The following is a 17,692-nucleotide window of genomic DNA, read 5'->3' as shown; positions in this document are numbered from 1 at the left end:
AGCCGCTATCACGCCTTTGTAAAAGGGAGGGGGGGGGGATTAAATCATGTTTGTCAGCTTGGAAATTGGGTCAATCAAACTTAGAATACATGCACCATTTGGTCTAAGTGTAAAAATAAAGCGTGACTCATACTCACGTCTTTTCAGGTACAAATGCTGGCACAAACAAAATAAAAATAATAAATATTTAGCTATTTCATATTTCAGAGACTAAATTTCCTTGAGTAGCCCTACAAAAACAAAACAAAAAAAACCTTCTATCCTAAGGAGGGCCAGAAGGACGGGCAAGCACAGGAGGATCTCAGGCAGTAAGACCCACCTGCAGGACTGACAGGTCACATAGGCAAATCACACGGTGATGGCTATTCCCCCCAGTGAACCTCAGTCTGTTACCACAGAATAAAAGACCACAGGAAAGAATAAGAGGGAGCGACACTCCCAGTTCGAATCTTTCATGTCGTACAGTTTGTCCAGTGACTGCATTTGCAGAACCATGGGCAAACCCATAGGTAACAATGTATAATATAAACACCAGTTCTTAGAAAAACAAAAAGACACAGCTTTTAGCTCCTGCAGTCCAGTTTAACTCAATCTCGTTTCATGTTCCCTGGAATATCCTGGTCTTTGTTCCTCATTTACAGAAGACGATCTGTATTTCCCAAGGCGCTGGAGCCAGCTACTATTTGTTCCTTCAGCTCATGAAGACTTCTTACGAGGTCTTTTAAATTTTTATAGCTCCTTCTTCTCCACCGCTTCTTGGATACACTTCTTGGTGCTGTAATACTTGAGGAGAGCTGAGTATCGTAACTCGCGAGGTTTAAAGACATAAAGGTGTGGTGGAATTGACAACCAAGAAAGGGCAACGCGTACAAGAGATCACGGCACCACAGGGCGTGGCCTTTAAAACTTGCAATTCCCGAGTCCACGTAAGGAGTCCAGGGCAATCTAAAGATGAGTTAATGACATCTGGTTACCAAGCAACATAGCGCTGGCAAAAAAAAAACAACAACCTGGGACTCCCATTATTGAGAGTTCTTCTCAGGGTCAACCGCCAGAAGTTTCATTTGTAGTGCATGCTTTTCCTTGCCGTGTCTTTCTTTGATATTGCTCAGAAACGCCTCCTCCCTGGTTGGATATTTTCCCTTGAGTGGCATATTGCTTGTGGTTTCATTCAGGCTCTTCCTGGAGAGTGTTTTCTTGTGCTCTCTGTGGCACCGATGGGGGCGGCAGCTACCTGGTGTTCTGAAGTTCCTCTCTAAGCCACGTTGGCAGCGTCTGGCCCATTTTATACAATAGCTTGGAAAGCTCAATGTTGTGGTCCCTATAATAGTTTCTCAGGAAGCCTCTAGACTGCAGGAACAGAACAAAAACAAAACAAATAATTAGCATTAAAGGACTTATAACAGATTGGGGGGGAATATCCAAGAGAAGCTCTGCATATACACACCCAGGAGACCTTTTCAGCTGAACAAAAAGAGGTTTATTTTCACCCTGGTCTGATCCTGTTAATTCACAGGACCAGGAAAAAGTTATGCTTTAGAACAACACACACTTCAGTGGCATCACATGTATCCTTCTTGATTCAAAATTGCCTCACACACTGGTTAACACAGTATATCAATCTTGGGGTCTGGTTCTAGTCAGAGCTTCAGGATATTAAGGGTGGCTTACCTTAGCCAGCCATGTACCAAAAATCTCACACTGCCAGCTCTTTCTCTTGTCTCTTTCTTCCCAGGGCTTTGATCCAACCCATGACTAGGGAAGTTTCCTATCTCCGAGACTTCTTCTCGCTTGGAAGTCTCTTCCTAGAGGATCTCTCTCCCTCAGGGACCTCTCTCTCGGGGGACTCCTCTCCTGACTCACTCAAGGCTAGGGCAAATATTCTCCTCCCTGCTGAGTCCTGCCCCCCCTCTGACTCAGCAGGGTTGCATTCCTGCAGAGCTCCATGCAGTCTGGTACCTATAGTTCACTCACTCTTGGTCTAGCAACCCCTGCTGGTATGGTGGCGGAATGGTAGCACTAGTGAGGGAGAATCCCTTTCTCCTTCACAGGATTATATACTAGCATCTGGATACCATGCAGCTTGTCTCCTTCAGATTCTAGGCATAACTCTGATAGAGATACAGCTATTGGTTACCTCAGTCAGTTATCTTTCCACTGTCTGCAGTCAGTCCGCCCAATATTCAGCACTATTTAGCCAGGTGGAAACAGCTCAAGCTGGCTAAATAGCGCTAAGCTGGTTAACCGCCAATATTCAGTGGGAGATAGCTGAAGAGAGGGGTAGCTATCAGATCTCAGGGGGGGGGGAGACGACGACGACACATGCCAATGCAAAAGTTGGCTTAGGGCTCCACAGTCCCTTGACCCAGCCCTGACTACCTGCCTACTTATGAGTGAACACCCTCAAATGTTTTTCTTCCACCTCCCATATCATGACATTCTGATTTACCTGGTACATCATTTTGAAAAGTTTATTTAGCCTTAACCCTTTTCAGTACCATGGGAAACACATTTCCCAGCATGCCCAGGGCCCTGCATCTTTTTTTTCTCATTCAGGACTGCATGGAGTAAGCAGTACCATGCGAAATACATTTCCCAGCATGCCATGGGAAACACATTTCCCAGCATGCCCAGGGCCCTGCATCCTTTTTCTCATTCAATCAGGACTGCATGGAGTAAGCTAACTGCAATACCTAAATATCAAACTTAGAGACAAGCTAGGAGAGAAGAGTTCTAGCTTTAGATAAACAGTGGAAAACAACCCCCATCCCACCCCCGCAGTAATGGTATCTTTCCTTTAAGGAGGCCCAGTAAAGAAACTACGTACTGTGTAACATTCAGAGACACTGACAGAAAAGAAGAAATATTGCAACAACTAAGTGTCATGCCAATGCAATCTCTAATAAATGGCTTGTGTAATAATATCCCTAAAAGAATTTTGTTTATACACAAATCGATATGTGCAAATATTTCCCCAAAACTGAATTATTAATGTCACACTCGGGCACTTTCATTGTGACAAAATCCCTGGTTTCTCCACCATCTGCAGGGCATGAGTAACAGTTTCCTCCCACACAGCCACTGTGAATTCAAGCCACTCACTCCCAGATTTCAGGTAAACAGCAGCCTGACGTACCAGTCTTCTATATGAACATACAAGAATCTGAAGCAAGAGCAAAGTGCAATATTTAGGAAAAGGAATGCTTTTTTCATCACCATGGGAGAACAAAGAATAGAGAATGACATGGGGACAAATTGTTCCCCATCCCCGTGGGAACTCATTTTCTCATCCCTGCAAGTTCTTTTCCTGTCCCTCCCCCATTCCTGAAAGCTCCATCTTCATCTGCACAAGCCTAAAACACATTAAAATCAAAAGTGGCAACATTCTAGAGCTCAGACTGTGATGTCAAAATGCCTCATTCCACCAATGCCTAAGCTCCATCCTCATCTGCTCAAGCCTCAAACACTTTAAAATCATAAGTGGCAACATTCTAGAGCTCAGATTGTGATGTCATAATGCCTCATTCCACCAATGCCTAAGCTCCGTCCTCATCTGCACAAGCCTCTAACACTTAAGAGTTCGAGGCTTGAGCAGTTAAGGCAGAGCTTAAAGGAATGAGACAGGGACAGGAACAGCAACAAAACTCACGGGACGGGACAGGGAAATTGAGTTCCTGCAGGGATGGGGACAGATTTGTCCACCTGTCATTCTCTACCACAGAACCAAGAAAGAAAATCCTGTGTGGTAAATTTTATACGTGGCATCTAAAATATCAGGGCCGAAAAAAAACATTAGTCCATAAAACTGAGCTTAAAGTTAGGTACAGTTATAGAATAGTGCTTAGGTCTGGCAACCGTGCCTAAATTTAGATGAAGCTATTTGTACCAATGAATGCCAGTGCCTAAATGTAGGTGTGGATGCCCTTATTCTATAACTGTGGCCATAACTTAAAGGAACACCCTCGATCTGCCCATTTCCGCGCCACCTTTTTTGACTCACAAGTAAAATTTAGGCACAGATCCTGCACCTAAATTCACATACATAATTTGTAATTGATTCTAATTAGTGCCAATAATTGCTTGTTAAAATGCCAATTATTGATGCTAAGTAGCTTGTTATTCAATTACATTTGGCACGCAAATCAGGTATTGAATGCGCGCGCTGTTCTTTAAGCGTGTTCACCTCAGAATCCAGGACGAATGGAGAGCCTCCAGAACCAGCTGCTTTATAGGCGTTTCTTACTGGTACACAGCGGGCAAAACCATAACTTCCAACCTGCAAAAAGGGGACAATTCTAGAACCTGGCCTTTCGTTTGAGGTGCTCCACTGCCGTGTGCGAAGTACCTCGTGTTTTCACAGAGAGGGTGGTGGATGCCTGGAACGCCCTCCCGAGGGAGGTGGTGGAGAGGAAAACGGTGATGGAATTAAAAAAAGCGTGGGCTGAACACAGGATCTCTAATTAGAAAACAAATGGCATAAATTAATAAACTAAGGCCGGTATTGGATAGACTAGAACGGTTTTGTGCCCCATATATGATGATTCGGTGTAGGATGGGCTGGGGAGGGCATCAATGGGAACTCCACTAACTTGGAACATTACATGAGGACGTTACTGGCCAGACTTTACAGTAGATATCCTGCAAACAACGGGATGGTTGGATAGGCTGAAGTGAGCTTAAATGGCAACTTCAGCAGTTGGAATCTAGGACAATACCAGGTGGACTTTAGTCTATGGCCCACGAGTTAATCTAATCATGTATTTTTAATGAGATAACTAATGGGCAGACTGGATGGACTGTTCTGGTCTTTATCTGCCGTCATTTACTATGTTACTATGCTTTACCAACTCAATAACAGCGGATGCCAAGATGCCATTATATTGGCATTCCACCCAAAAGGTAGCTCAAAATGTTCAAAGCAGTATATTTAATATAGTCACCTAATTATGAAACTTAGAAATAATACTTATTAATAAATCTTACAGAACCAGTTTAAATAGCACAATCTTCAATTTCTTCCGAAGGTTCAGCGATGTCACCCTTGCTGACTCAACAGTATTTCCCTGTAACTTCATTAGGTGTCCCCATGAATCTGGTGGCAAGCGATTTGTTCAAATAAGTCATAAAATAGCTCCTACAATTTACATGCCCAAGTGCCAGAAATTCTATACAGAATTTAAGATCTCTTTGGAGGAAATGTGGAAGATGGGAGATATGATCGAGCTGCTTTTAAATACCTATGTGGCATAAATGCACATGAGGCGAGCCTCTTTCAATTGAAAGGAAGCTCTAGAATGAGGGGGGGGAGGGCATAGGATGAAGGTGAAAGGGGATAGAATCAGAAGTAACCTCAGAAAATACTTTTTCACAGAAAGGTTGGCGAATACATGGAACGCCCTCCCAGTAGAGTTGATGGAGATGAAAAATGTATCTGAATTCAAGAAAGCTTGAGACAAGTACATTGAATCTCTGAGGGAGAGGAAGTGATAGGAGATGGAATGGATACAGTGGCTTAGTAAGGGGGGGGTTTCACCCTGGATGCTGGCACCTGTCCTCCTCTCCTTCCCTGTCTCCCTCCCCTCCACTATCAAATGTGTGCCCCTTCCCGTACATCTTTAACATTCCCGGCGCGAGCGGACACCCCAACCTGTTGCTCGCACCAGCATCGGCTCTTCCTATGATGTCACTTCCTGGACCCACCCCTAGGAAGTGATGTCAGAGGGAGAGCCGACGCCAGTGCGGGCAGCAAGTTGGTGATGCTGCTCGTGTCAGAAATATGAATGAGGTATGGGGGAAGGGGGGAGCGGGAAAGGAGCAGGTGGTGGTGGCGGCTGAGAAGAGGGCGGGGGAGGAGCACCACCGCCCCGGGCGCCTCTCGCCCTCGCTACATCACTGCATGGATAGGTAGACTAGATAAGCTCATATGGTCTTCATCTGCCTTCACTTTTCTCTGTTTCTAAATTTAGCGTGATTGGTGCCTAACTTTAGACGTCAAGTTATAGAATGAGGGGTAAGTGTTCTCTATATGACAGTTTGCATAACGTCTGCGGGGCTACTAAGCCCAGGAATTAGCAAACCCTGAAAGGAAAAGACAAAGCCTGGTAACTGCTGGGATTGTGCCTGCAAGTGTGTGTGTGTTTTTTTTTAAATGACTTACATCAGAATCCATCTCTGGGTATTTCCTTCCTTTGCTTTTCCCTAAGCACTTGGTCTTCCCTCCTTCCAGAAGCTGGCACCAAAAGCCTTTTTTTGGATCAAACCTAGGCAAGGGAAAAAAAACCCAATTAAAAGAGTATAAACCAGGTGCTGGAGAAAACAAATGCTGTTTGCAACCAGCAGTGACAGGGATCTCGCTGATGGAAGATTCGAATATACACAAGAATGAACAATCATGGCAGAGGATCCCACATATAAGCAAGGAAGGAGGGGCGTAGGGGTCAGAGTAACAACCTCAGCATCCTGAAGTTGTGGGTTCAAATCCCACACTGCTCCTTGTGACTCTTGGCAACTCACTCAATCCTTCATTGCCCCAGTTACATTTGACAGATTTTGAGCCCACCGGGACCGACAGGGAAAATGCTTGAGTACCCGATTGTAGACCACTTAGATAACTTTGATAGGCGGTAAATAAATACCTAAAATAAAAATAAATAAACAGAGCAAAGGGAGCCTGGAACTGACTGCAGTCAAGAAAACCAGCATCATTTCATGAAGTTCATTAGTTCCAGGCCATGAAAGTACATTTAAAGGATCAATGATCCGGTGCAACAATCCACAACACAACCAAAAGGTTCAATGACTTAAATTGGCCGTTCAGTTTATTGTGACATATTGGACTAATAAAGTTTGTTGAAGCACCTTCTTGACTACTGTCTTTTCCAGGCTCCCATTGCTCTGTCACTTCTGGTTTTCCTGCAAAGGGGTTTTCTTCTTTTTGTTAGCCTAAAAATGGCATCTCCAAATGTTCAACCAATAATATCAAGGTAGACGTATATAACAACTAAAAATGCAAATAACGTCCTGTGTACTGAATTTAGCAAGAAAAATCTCATTCACATTTTCTCAATGAAAATAAAGCAAACAAGACAGAAATCAAAATATAAACAAACAAATGGAGTAAACAGACCTCAAAAAAAAATGGGGAGACCCAATGATCCACAGTGAAAACAATCCACCGATGAAAACAAAAACAAAAACTGTGGATACAGATGTTCTGGAGATAATTTATTAAACACTGACATATAAAACCATGAAAATTCTTAGCATTTTTTTGCTACTTCAGCTTGTCTGTGGTGTTCTTTGCTCACACGTTTAAAGACAATAGACTGTTTTCAGTCCAATTCTTTATATGCGAGATTGCAAACCATTGGACCCCTGAGGAAGGCGTGTTCGCCGAAACACGAACCGTGTAGGATCCGGTTGGATTTTTATCACAGTATTTTTTATCATTGTACTTTTTAAATTGAATTTTCAGGGTTTTATATGTTAGTATTTAATAAATTATCTCCAGAACATCTGTATCCAGTTTTTGAAAACAGACCTCATACATGGACAGCCAGGACTCTACAGTACCCTAAGCTATCCGTATCACATCACTGGTCTGAAAAAACTCCATACATATATATCATCAATTTTTCATTCTTTGTTTATTCTTTCTTATCAGTATCAAAATCTTTTTCTGTCCTTATGTAGAATCAGAGGTTAAATCTGCCAAAATATTATAACAATGGCAACAGTTCTGAGCAAAAAGTAGTAACAAGTTCATATGGAGAGGTCTAGTGAAACGTTGCTATAAACAGACAGAGCAAACTTATCTTCAAGTAGCATTTCTCAGACGCTCTTTCATAGTTCTTTAGTTTTTTCAAAACTGCTTCTTCCCTACAGAAAGCACTTCTGTTTTGCCTATCCCAGTGATGATATGGATAGCTTATGGTACTATAGAGGCCTGGCTGTCCGTATAAGAGGTCTGTTTTCTCCATTTTTTTGTATATATTTTGATTTCTGTCTTGTTTGCTTTATTTTCAATGAGAAAGTGTGAATGAGGTTTTTCTTGCTAAATTCAGTACACAGGACGTTACTCTCCTAATGTTCAACATTGTCGGTGGGATGTGGTAAACTGTTGTGATCTGAAGCCTTACCCCCACCTTAATTCACTGTTAATGTACATAGAAATGGCACTCTTATCCGAGACTGATGTTCCTGCTTTCCGGATTTAATTACCATTTCAGACCTATCCTGAAGATGAGTTACAGTTTAGGCTCATTCCTTGCTACAGAGATCTTATAAACTAAGTTGATACCAAGGCAAAGCAAAGTTATGTGGCTTGTACAAGGTCATAGGGAGTCAGTGGGATCGGAAGCCTGGGCCACTCTTCTATACCACTTTAGAAACCATTAAAAGGTGAGCTTATGTTTAACTTATAAATATGAGAAAATGAATGCTGACATGCTGGGGCATAATAAGATATTCAAATTAGTTTGGGGTCCATTGACATCTTTTGTAGATTTGCTATGGTTGTCCTTTATCTTTATTTTCCGTTGTTTTTCACCCACACATCCAGGGGGGGGGGAGGGGGAGGGGGTGTCTTTTGTTTTGCTATTATTCCTGATGGTAATGATGGATGGGGGAGGGAATTTTTATCTTTTGTACAGATATTGATTGATTATAAGTGCTTGGTTGATTATCATTATTTGTATATAAATTGTATTGCACTTTTTGTTGGCATTAAAAACTAAATAAAGTTAGAAAAAAAAAAAAGAAACCATTAAAAGGCCGCTAATCAGTTGGCAACGGCGAGTGTTTTTTAAGCTGCTGCCAGTGTTATTCCCGGCTATTCAATGCTGGGCCATGACTAAGCACTGGTATTGAATATCCAGGTTTATGTGGCCAGCTATCTCTTGTACAGTTAAGTAAGATATTCAGCGTATCGGCGTGTAGTCCAGCACAAGCGACTTAAGCAGCCAGAAGACTTTTCTGGCCGGATAAACCTCTTTGAATTTCGATGCCTGAGTTTCAAGTTTTATTTCGGTTTGATATACCACTTAAAACAAGTGTCAAAAATATCTCTGTAGGCATCCCTCACAGTTGGAAGCTGCTTTTCTCCCTCTGATCTCTGCCACTGTTGTTATTTGTAACTACAGACAGTGCAGGACCCCAGGATGTCTCTAGGGCCCCAATTAGCCATCATGACCCCCAACTCTATAAATGGCACCCAGTGGTGTGGTAAGGGTGAGCGGTGCCCGGGGCAGTGGCGCCCCCCTCCTCCGCCCCTTTCCCTTCCCTTTTTAACTTCTCTGGCATAAGCAGCACGCCCACATCGGTGTCAGCGCACTCTTTGACGTCACTCCATAGGCGCGGGTCCAGGAAGCGACGTCAGAGAGAACGCCGAAGCCGACGCAGGCAGCAACCTCACGCCAGGGACTTAAAAAAGGTACGGGGAAGGCAAGGAGTGCGCACGTGCGGCATGGAGAGGAGTGGGGCAGAGAGGAGGCACCCTTAGCAAGATAGCACCTGGGGTGAATTGCCCCCACCCCCCCTTACTATGCCCCTGACGGCGCCTAAAACACAGTTGCCACATAGCGCATGTCAATCTTAAGTTGTGCGTCATTTATAGAATCACACCTGAACCTTAGGCGCAGCCTATTTATGCCAGGATTTTCTTGGCCTACATACTGGCACCTAAGTTAGGCGCCAACACACAAAACATGCCCACGCTCCTATGTTCCCTCTAAGTTGAGCACGTGAACGATCACTCCTATGAGCGTTGCTCACGGATTTTACATGGTCGCTCACAAAGCTGGAAAATTGTTGGTTTTTAGAACTTGTTCCTCACTTGAAAAATTTTTTTAGAACCCGGTCGCTCTCATGAAAAAAAAAAATTTGCATGCATCTGGCCAATCCTTAGAGTACTGCCCACAAGCTTCCCCCTAACCACGCCTGTTTCCTGGTAGGCACCTTGGGCTACACACCCACCTGAAAGTGGTAGGCGCCTACTGTGTTAGAGGCCTGCCACCCAATTAATTTCAATTTAAGCCAATTATGAAGTGCTAATTGCTTGTTACTGCCGCCGATTAAGCTTCTAACTTCAGGGCCCTCGAGCTTAACCAGACGTTGTAAGAATGGGCACTCACGCCAGGGTTTTATGATAGTCAATGGTGTTGGCGACTCCAAGGAATTTCTGCACCGTCTCCATCATATTTGCTGGCTCAGTTCGGAGCAGCTTCCCATCCAAAACCAGAATCTAGAAAAGGGAAAAGAGTCTGATAAAAGCTCATTCCTCACACACATCCTGTATCTTTTGAAGTCTTTGCTGGGTTAGGAAGGCTATCTAACAGGGACGCGCTTTCATTCGCACCCACATGCCTAAAAGAATTTGGTGCAGGCTAAATTCATTTAACTTGGATTGGCCACTCTTGGAAGCAGGCTTGATGAACTTTTTGGTCTGTCCCAGAATGTTCTTATCGGTTCGAGTTGGGAGATGGACTGAGAGCATATTTCAAAGGGAAGGGGTAAAACGCGGATCTAAATCCACAGGGCCTTAAAAATCTGAGGTCCGTGTCGGTCCGTGTCTGTGGCGCTTGTAGTTTCTGTCGCTGACAGACCTTGATGAGATTTTTGCACTGACGGATCCGTCTCAGCATAGGGAGGGAAAAGTGTTAGGATCCGTCAGCGCTAAAAATCTCTTCGAGGTCTGTCAGAGCCAGAGACTAGTGCTGGAGTTTGGAGACTTCTTTTCCATAACGCACGTCCAAAACCTATGTCCCCGCTCTCTTGGCTTCTGCTCTGCCGCTCCAGCACTAGTCTCTGGCTCTGACAGACCTGGAAGAGATTTTTAGCGCTGATGGATCCTAACACTTTTCCCTCCCTATGCTGAGACGGATCCGTCAGTGCAAAAATCTCATCAAGGTCTGTCAGCAACAGAAACTACAAGCGCCACCGACACGGACCTCAGATTTTTAAGGCCGTATGGGTTTAGATCCGCGAGGTCCGTCAGGTCTGTGAGGTCCGTGTTTTACCCCTTCCCTATTCCAAAGTTTAGGACCAATGTAGATGATGGCAGAGACATGTGTAATATCACTTTGGATGACTGAGCATGAAGGGATTGCAAGTTGTTCTGTACTGGAGTGTCTTGGCGAGGCCACAAGGGATAAACAAGTGGCTGAAGTAATCAGGAGCAGAACTGAGGTGGCCTCTGAATAAAGGCAGTCCCCAGATTAAGAACGAGTTATGTTTTTAAAGCTGTTCTTAAGTCAGATTTGTATGTAACTCAGAACTTGTAGATTTAAGATTCTTGCTGCTTACCTCTGCTCCCAGAGGGCCAACTGTCGCAGTGTTCCCTCTAAGGCAGTGTCTCAAACTGTGTACCAAGGCACAGTGGTGTGCCACAAGAGATTCCAGAATTTTTTCTTTAATTAAGAAACATTCTCTTCATAAATATACGGTTCATAGACAAAACCGCAGAAGACAAAGGCGCGCGCCGACAACTGAGCGTAAGACGGAAGTGCGCGCCGAAGAAAATGACAGTTTTTAGGGGCTTCGACGGGGGTTTTTGTTGGGGAGCCCCCCCCACTTTACTTAATACAGATCGCGGCGGCGTTGTGGGTGGTTTGGGGGGGTTGTAACCCCCCTCATTATACTGTAAACTTAACTTTTTTCCCTGTTTTTAGGGAAAAAGTGAAGTTTTCAGTAAAATGTGGGGGGTTACAATCCCCCAAAGCCCCCACAACGCCCCCACAACGTGGCGAGATCTGTATAAAGTAAAGTGGGGGGGTTCCCCCCCACCCACCCCCGTCAGAGCCCCTAAAAACAGTTATTTTCTTCGGCGCGCGCCTCCACGCTGCGCTCAGTTGTCGGCGCATGCCTTTGTCTTCCACGGTTTTGACCCGACACCTAAATATACACAAGAACAGATGACATGTACATCGCATACACAAGAGCCAATGTTATGAGCATCTGTGTGTGTAAGGATACAACCACCCAGACAATCATTATTCTTTGATGTGATTGGTCCTTGAAAACTAATGGCAAGTCATTTTAAGGTTTTTTTTTTTAAATGCAGTAGTTATCCTAACTTACGCAACAAAGCAATCAAGGTTTTGCTACTGTTTGGATTTTCTCATCTTTGAAAACTTGGATTTTCAGCTCGAATAGAAATTAAATTAAAAAAAAAAGAGAACTGCAGATGGTGGTTGATGAAATGTGTGTGTTTGTTTGTCAACTATTGAGCTGCATTTTGAGTTAATTTGCACTCAAAAACAAGCTCTTCCATCGCATTGATTAGCAATTCTATTCTATCTACTTTAGTTTCACCATTGTTACAATTAGCCATACATAGCTTAAAGAACTTTAAATAAATAACTCTCAAATTTAATGTTTTGTTGGTTTTACAATTTTATAATTTCAATTATAATGTGCCACAAAAAAACATTTGCTTCGTTTAGTGTGCCAGAGTCAAAAAAAGTTTGAGAGACACTGCTCTAAGGTATAGCATGCACAACCACACACTGTTCTTAATGTGGCCATGCATCATTCCTAAATCTGCTGCAGGGGAAGTCTATGCCACTGGAAATACTGCTCAATGAAATCAAATGAAGCCACAACTGCGTTCGTAAGTACAGTGGAACCTTGGTTTACGAGCATAATTCGGTCCAGAAGCATGCTCGTAAACCAAATTGTTCGTATATCAAAGCAAGTTTCCCCATAGGAAGTAAGGGAAACTGCTTTGATTGGTTCCACCTCCTCCCCCCCCCCACGAGGCTACCGGCGCTGTTCCATTCTCCTCCCCCCTTGAGGAATCCGACGATGTTCCAAACCCCTCCTTGCGATCTAGCTTCCCCCCCCCTGCGAACCGGCATCCTCCTCCCCGCTCAAGTTGCCCCCTCTCCACCGCGATCCTACTTTCCCCCCTCACGAGCAGTCAATGACACCCTTTACCCAACTTGGCACCAGTGCCCGAAGATCCTCCCTCTTCTGGCGCGGCTGGGCGATGCGTCGGAGATCCTCCTTCTTCTGGTCTGGGCTGGGCTGGACTGGCTTTGAGCATTTGCGCATGCTCAAAGCCTTCTGGTCTCGCTCTCTCCGAGATTGAGAGTGAGACCAGAAGGCTTTGAGCATGCGCAAATGCTCAAAGCCAGTCCAGCCCAGCCCAGACCAGAAGAAGGAGGATCTCCGATGCACCGCCCAGCCCAGGTCATGCCAGAAGAGGGGTGATCTTCGGGCACCGGCACTGGTGCCAAGTTGGGTAAAGGGTGTCATTGACTGCTCGGGGAGGGGGGGGGGAAGTAGGATGGCGGTGGAGGGGGGGCAACACGAGTGGGGGGGATGCCGGATCGCGGAGGGGGGGGGGGCGCTCGTACAGCGAGGCAAGCTCGGTTTACGAGGCACCAAATTTGCGAATGTTTTGCTCGTCTTGCAAAACACTCCCAAACTGATGCACTCGTAAACCGAGGTACCACTATACGAGTCATACTTAAGTCAGGCATTTGTAACTCAGGGACTGCCTGTACTGAAATTAAACGGAATGTGCAAAGAGAGTGGTAATCCAGTGGCTGTGGATCGAAGCTGTGGATTGGAGTGGGCGAAAAGATTTGGAGTTGTGAAATTAGTGAACAGTGGTAGACTGAATTAGTTGAAGTTGTTTAAGACAGTAAAGCAGCAAACCTGTAGAGTGGTATCACGGAATCCGAACGCCCCAGAACTCGAACAACTTGGAATCCAAACTTTTTTTTACATTAAATTTTGCCCGGAATCCGAATGCTGCTTTGGAATCTGAATGTACGGGAACTGCAAGCGTTGCTCAGCCCAAAGCTTCCCCTCTGACGCAGCTTCCTGTTTACGCCTGGGCAGTTTGGGTCAGAGGGAAGCTTTGGGCTGAGCACTGCTTGCAGTTGCTGATCTTGCTGCCTATGCTGGTGTGGGGCCCGATCCTGCTGTCTATGGTGGTGGGGGACCTGATCTTGCTGCCTCTGCCAGGGGGACCCGATCTTGCTGAGTTTGTGGGACCAAGGAACGGATTAATCCAGTTTCTATTATTTTTAATTGGAAAATCTGTCTTGGAACTCAAACGTTTTGGAACTCGAACGGGGTTCTGGAACGGATTAAGTTCGGATTCCAAGATACCAATGTATAAAGAAAATTAGAGTCGACAAGGTGGGAAATTACAAGCTATTAAAGACACTGCCAGGGAAGGGACTCCATTAATTAGCACTCGTGAGATAAACAGCCGGAGAAAACAAGAACAGGACACAGTTCGATTTCATATTCTACAACCTGAAGCCAATGCCTTGCTCCTGGCCTTACCTGGTTAGCGTGAAAGTGGTTCAGCCAACGTTCGAGGTGAGTGGCATACCAGCCCGGTATCAGGCAGCGGTTCTGCAGCGCCCGTAGCTTCTGTGGGGAATCGTGTCCTGCTGTGACAACCTCGTGGAACGTGTACTTCAGGGCCACCGGGTCATCATGCGCTCGCTGATGCTTTTCAAAGGAAAAAGAAACAGTGAGTCTCCCTCTGTGCCCGCCGTGTGTCGCCTTCCTCGCCGCTCTAAAGCGCAACGTTTGCAGCTTCTTACAGGGTCCACATCCAGGCAAATTCTGCTCAACTTGGAGATTTCTTGATTCTTGAAAACTCACGTTACCAAGACCTTCAACTATATGATCAAAGAAATGCAGATGATTTAGGTGACCTACGACTGAAGGGAACTACAAAAAAAAACAAAAAACCCCTGTGTGCCTGTCAAAGTATCTGTGCTTTGGAGTGCTATTGCTTTCATTGGACATCAATGAGCATTTTTCAGATAAGTCCTTGTAAATAAGCTCTTGGATTCTGTATAGGTCGCTCTGATTTGGGCGCAGGTCCCAGATCTATGTGTAAACTAATTAGTCAATTAGATGCTAACAATCAATTGCTGGAGCTAAGAAGCATTTAATTGGTAATAATTAGGAGTTATGCATGGATCTGCTCCAGTGGTGTAGCTATGGCTGGGCCCAGGCCCATCCAGTTGTAGCACATCTACATGCTGCTGGCTGGGATCCCCAAGCCCCACCACCTAAAAACTCCCGAAATCTCTCCCGCCATGTACCTTTTAGAGAGCTGAGCTTCACCGGCAGCGAGCAGCACGACGGACACATGCGTTGCTCACTCTGTAGCCACAGCCTTTCTTCTTTCTGTTTTCGCGCAGGCGGAGCACATCAGGCTGTGGGCCGGGCGCGAGCAGTGTGTGTCTCAATCATGCCGCTTGCTGCCAGTGAAGATTGGCTCTCTAAGGGCGTGCCGTGGCGGGCTTGAGACACCGGAGTTCCAGGAGTCCGAATTGCCTAGGTGGGAGAGGGGCGGTCTGAGACACTGCAGTGCTGGGGGGGGAGGGGTTGGAGATGGAGAGAGCTGCCCACCCGATTTGGCTCAGGCCCACCCAACGTTTGAGTATCTGGCTATGCCCCTGATCTGCCCTACAGCATGCTAACTCCAAAGGGGCGTGATCATGGGAGGGGCACAGGTGGGAAAGGGGTGTTCCCAGAAATTAGGCATGATGTTATAGATTACCTGCATTTGCGCGCCTTGATACCATTAGCTGGGCATGAGCATTTACACCAGCCTCTGGCAGGCGTAAATGCTTGCGATCTAAGTTAGGCGCAAAGAGAGAAATTCTATATACAGCGCCTTAAATTAAGCGCCAGTAGGCGCTCTACTGGCGCCTAAATTAAGAGGGAAACGCTGTTTTAAATAGTATTTACACAAAAATTCAAAGCGCCTAAAGGAATAGAAACAAATGGCGCCAGAATGGCGCCTAACGCCACTGTAGGTGTGGCTAATGTTGGAAGTGCCGTTAGGCGCCTCTGGAAGTGTGATTCACATCAAAGGTAGGTGCTGGATATGTAGGCCTGGAAAATCCTGGTCTACATTCCTGGCGCCTATCTTTTCTAGACGGCGCCATCACGTGATTGACATGCGAACGGCGGCCGCTTTTAAGGCAGCCACCAACAGTGGCGCCATTTAGAAAATCCAGCAGAAAATACAAGCCAAGTTAGTATTCTATAAAGCAGGGGTGTCCAACCTTTTGGCTTCCCTGGGCCGCATTGGCCAAAAAAAAAAATGTTTCTGGGGCCGCGCAAACGCTGCAGCAAGACGGAGGAGGGAGCAAGCAAGATGGTAAACACTCGGGGGCAGCAGAGGAAAACACTGCATCGCCCTCGACCGGGGCCGCACAAAATACTTCAAAGGGCCGCAGGTTGGACACCCCTGCTATAAAGGATGTTTCATGCAGAAGCCTCATTACAGAATACTAGCCTAGCTTGGATCATCCTAGCACGTAACTTTGAGTGTCATTTATTGAATCAATCCCAAAATTGGTTGGGTTGCTTTTCTAAATTTAACTTTGTATTCTAGGTGGATTACAAGTTCACATACATAATGTACAAAGACATACTTAAAAATGTACAAATTTGAACATCTATGCACAATTGAAAATCATAAATATCAGTGCCCCAGGTCAACTTTGATCCTTATGAAGGAACTACTGATATCTTTTTACTTACAGAAAGCTCTAACACAGGGGTGCCCAATAGGTTGATCGCGATCGACCGGTAGCTTGCCAAGGCAAAGTGAGTCGATTGCCCAGGACTCACTTTGCCTTGGCGATCTCTCGGGCCGATCAGTCTTCCTCTCCCCAACATCAATTCTGCCGTCGGAGAGGAAGTTCGGGCCAGCCAATCGGGGAGAGGAATGCTGGTCGGCCCGAAGCAGGGAGAACTTGGGGTGGCGTTGGCGTCGGCTTTGGGGCCTGTTATCCATTGGTGGCGGTTTGGGTCCTGTTCCCCGATGGCAGCGGCAGTGGCAGTGGCTTGGGGAAGGGCAGGGAGAAAGAAAGAAAGGGGGCAGGCAGGGAGACAGAAGGAAAGAAGAGAAACAGAAAAAAAAGAAAGGGGGCATGAAGAGAGAAAGAAAGAAAGGTCAGGGAGAGAGGAAGAAAAAGTTGGGGGAGGGAATGAGGTGTGGAGGAGAGGAAGCATACAGGCTGAAAGAAAGATTGGATGCACAGTCAGAAAAAGAAAGTGCAACCAGAGACTCATGAAATCACCAGACAAGGTAGGAAAAATGATTTTATTTTAAATTTAGTGATCAAAATGTGTCTGAATTTATATCTGCTGTCTATATTTTACAATTTGGTCCCCTTTTACTAAACCGCAATAGCGGTTTGTAGCGCAGGGAGCCTATGAGCGTCGAAAGAGCGCTGGGCATTCAGCGCAGCTCCCTGCGCTAAAAACTGCTATTGTGGTTTAGTAAAAAGGAGTGGGGGTATTTGTCTATTTTTGTATGGTTGTTACTGAGGTGACAGTGCATAGAGTCATCTGCTTTGACCTCTTTGAAAAAACCCCGGAATAGGAATGATAATTAACATTTTCTATGCGTACAGTGTGCATTGTGTTTTTTTCAATTTTATTGTTGGTAGATCATTTTGACTTGGTCATTTTAAAAGTAGCTTGCGAGTCAAAAAAGTGTGGGCACCCCTGCTCTAACAAATAGATGAGTTTTAAACAATTTTTTAAAGGATCTAAATTCAGAACACAACCTCAATTAACCTTTCATTGCATTCCAAAGTAGAGGTCTGCACGGGAACGGGGATCGCGGGAATCCCCCCTAACCCATGGGACTCTCACGGGGACCCCCCTCTGGCTCACGGGACTCCCACGGGGATGGAAG

At 45.3% G+C, this 17,692-nt stretch overlaps 1 protein-coding gene across 4 annotated transcripts in view; it reads right to left on the bottom strand.

Annotated features, from left to right (window-relative positions):
* Window positions 1-415: 415 nt before the first annotated feature.
* The window catches only part of NDST1 (N-deacetylase and N-sulfotransferase 1), a 329,606-nt gene continuing 312,329 nt past the window's right edge, over window positions 416-17,692 (bottom strand). For 3 of the 4 annotated variants that reach the window (XM_033927725.1, XM_033927724.1, XM_033927726.1), the window contains 5 exons: window positions 14,299-14,469; window positions 10,131-10,240; window positions 6,158-6,260; window positions 4,184-4,276; window positions 416-1,350 (listed from right to left, as the gene is read on the bottom strand). In XM_033927725.1, the coding sequence (XP_033783616.1) occupies window positions 1,231-1,350; window positions 4,184-4,276; window positions 6,158-6,260; window positions 10,131-10,240; window positions 14,299-14,469 (597 nt within the window). In that variant the 3' untranslated portion in view covers window positions 416-1,230. The remainder of the gene's footprint in view (window positions 1,351-4,183; window positions 4,277-6,157; window positions 6,261-10,130; window positions 10,241-14,298; window positions 14,470-17,692) is intronic. The other variant, XM_033927727.1, reaches the window with a different exon arrangement.

This window comes from Geotrypetes seraphini, chromosome 18 (genome assembly GCF_902459505.1).
Source record: "Geotrypetes seraphini chromosome 18, aGeoSer1.1, whole genome shotgun sequence".
In the NCBI taxonomy this organism is placed as follows: Eukaryota; Metazoa; Chordata; class Amphibia; order Gymnophiona; family Dermophiidae; genus Geotrypetes; species Geotrypetes seraphini.
The sequence above is the reverse complement of the archived record's forward strand: the minus strand, read 5'-3'. Positions and strand labels throughout refer to the sequence as shown.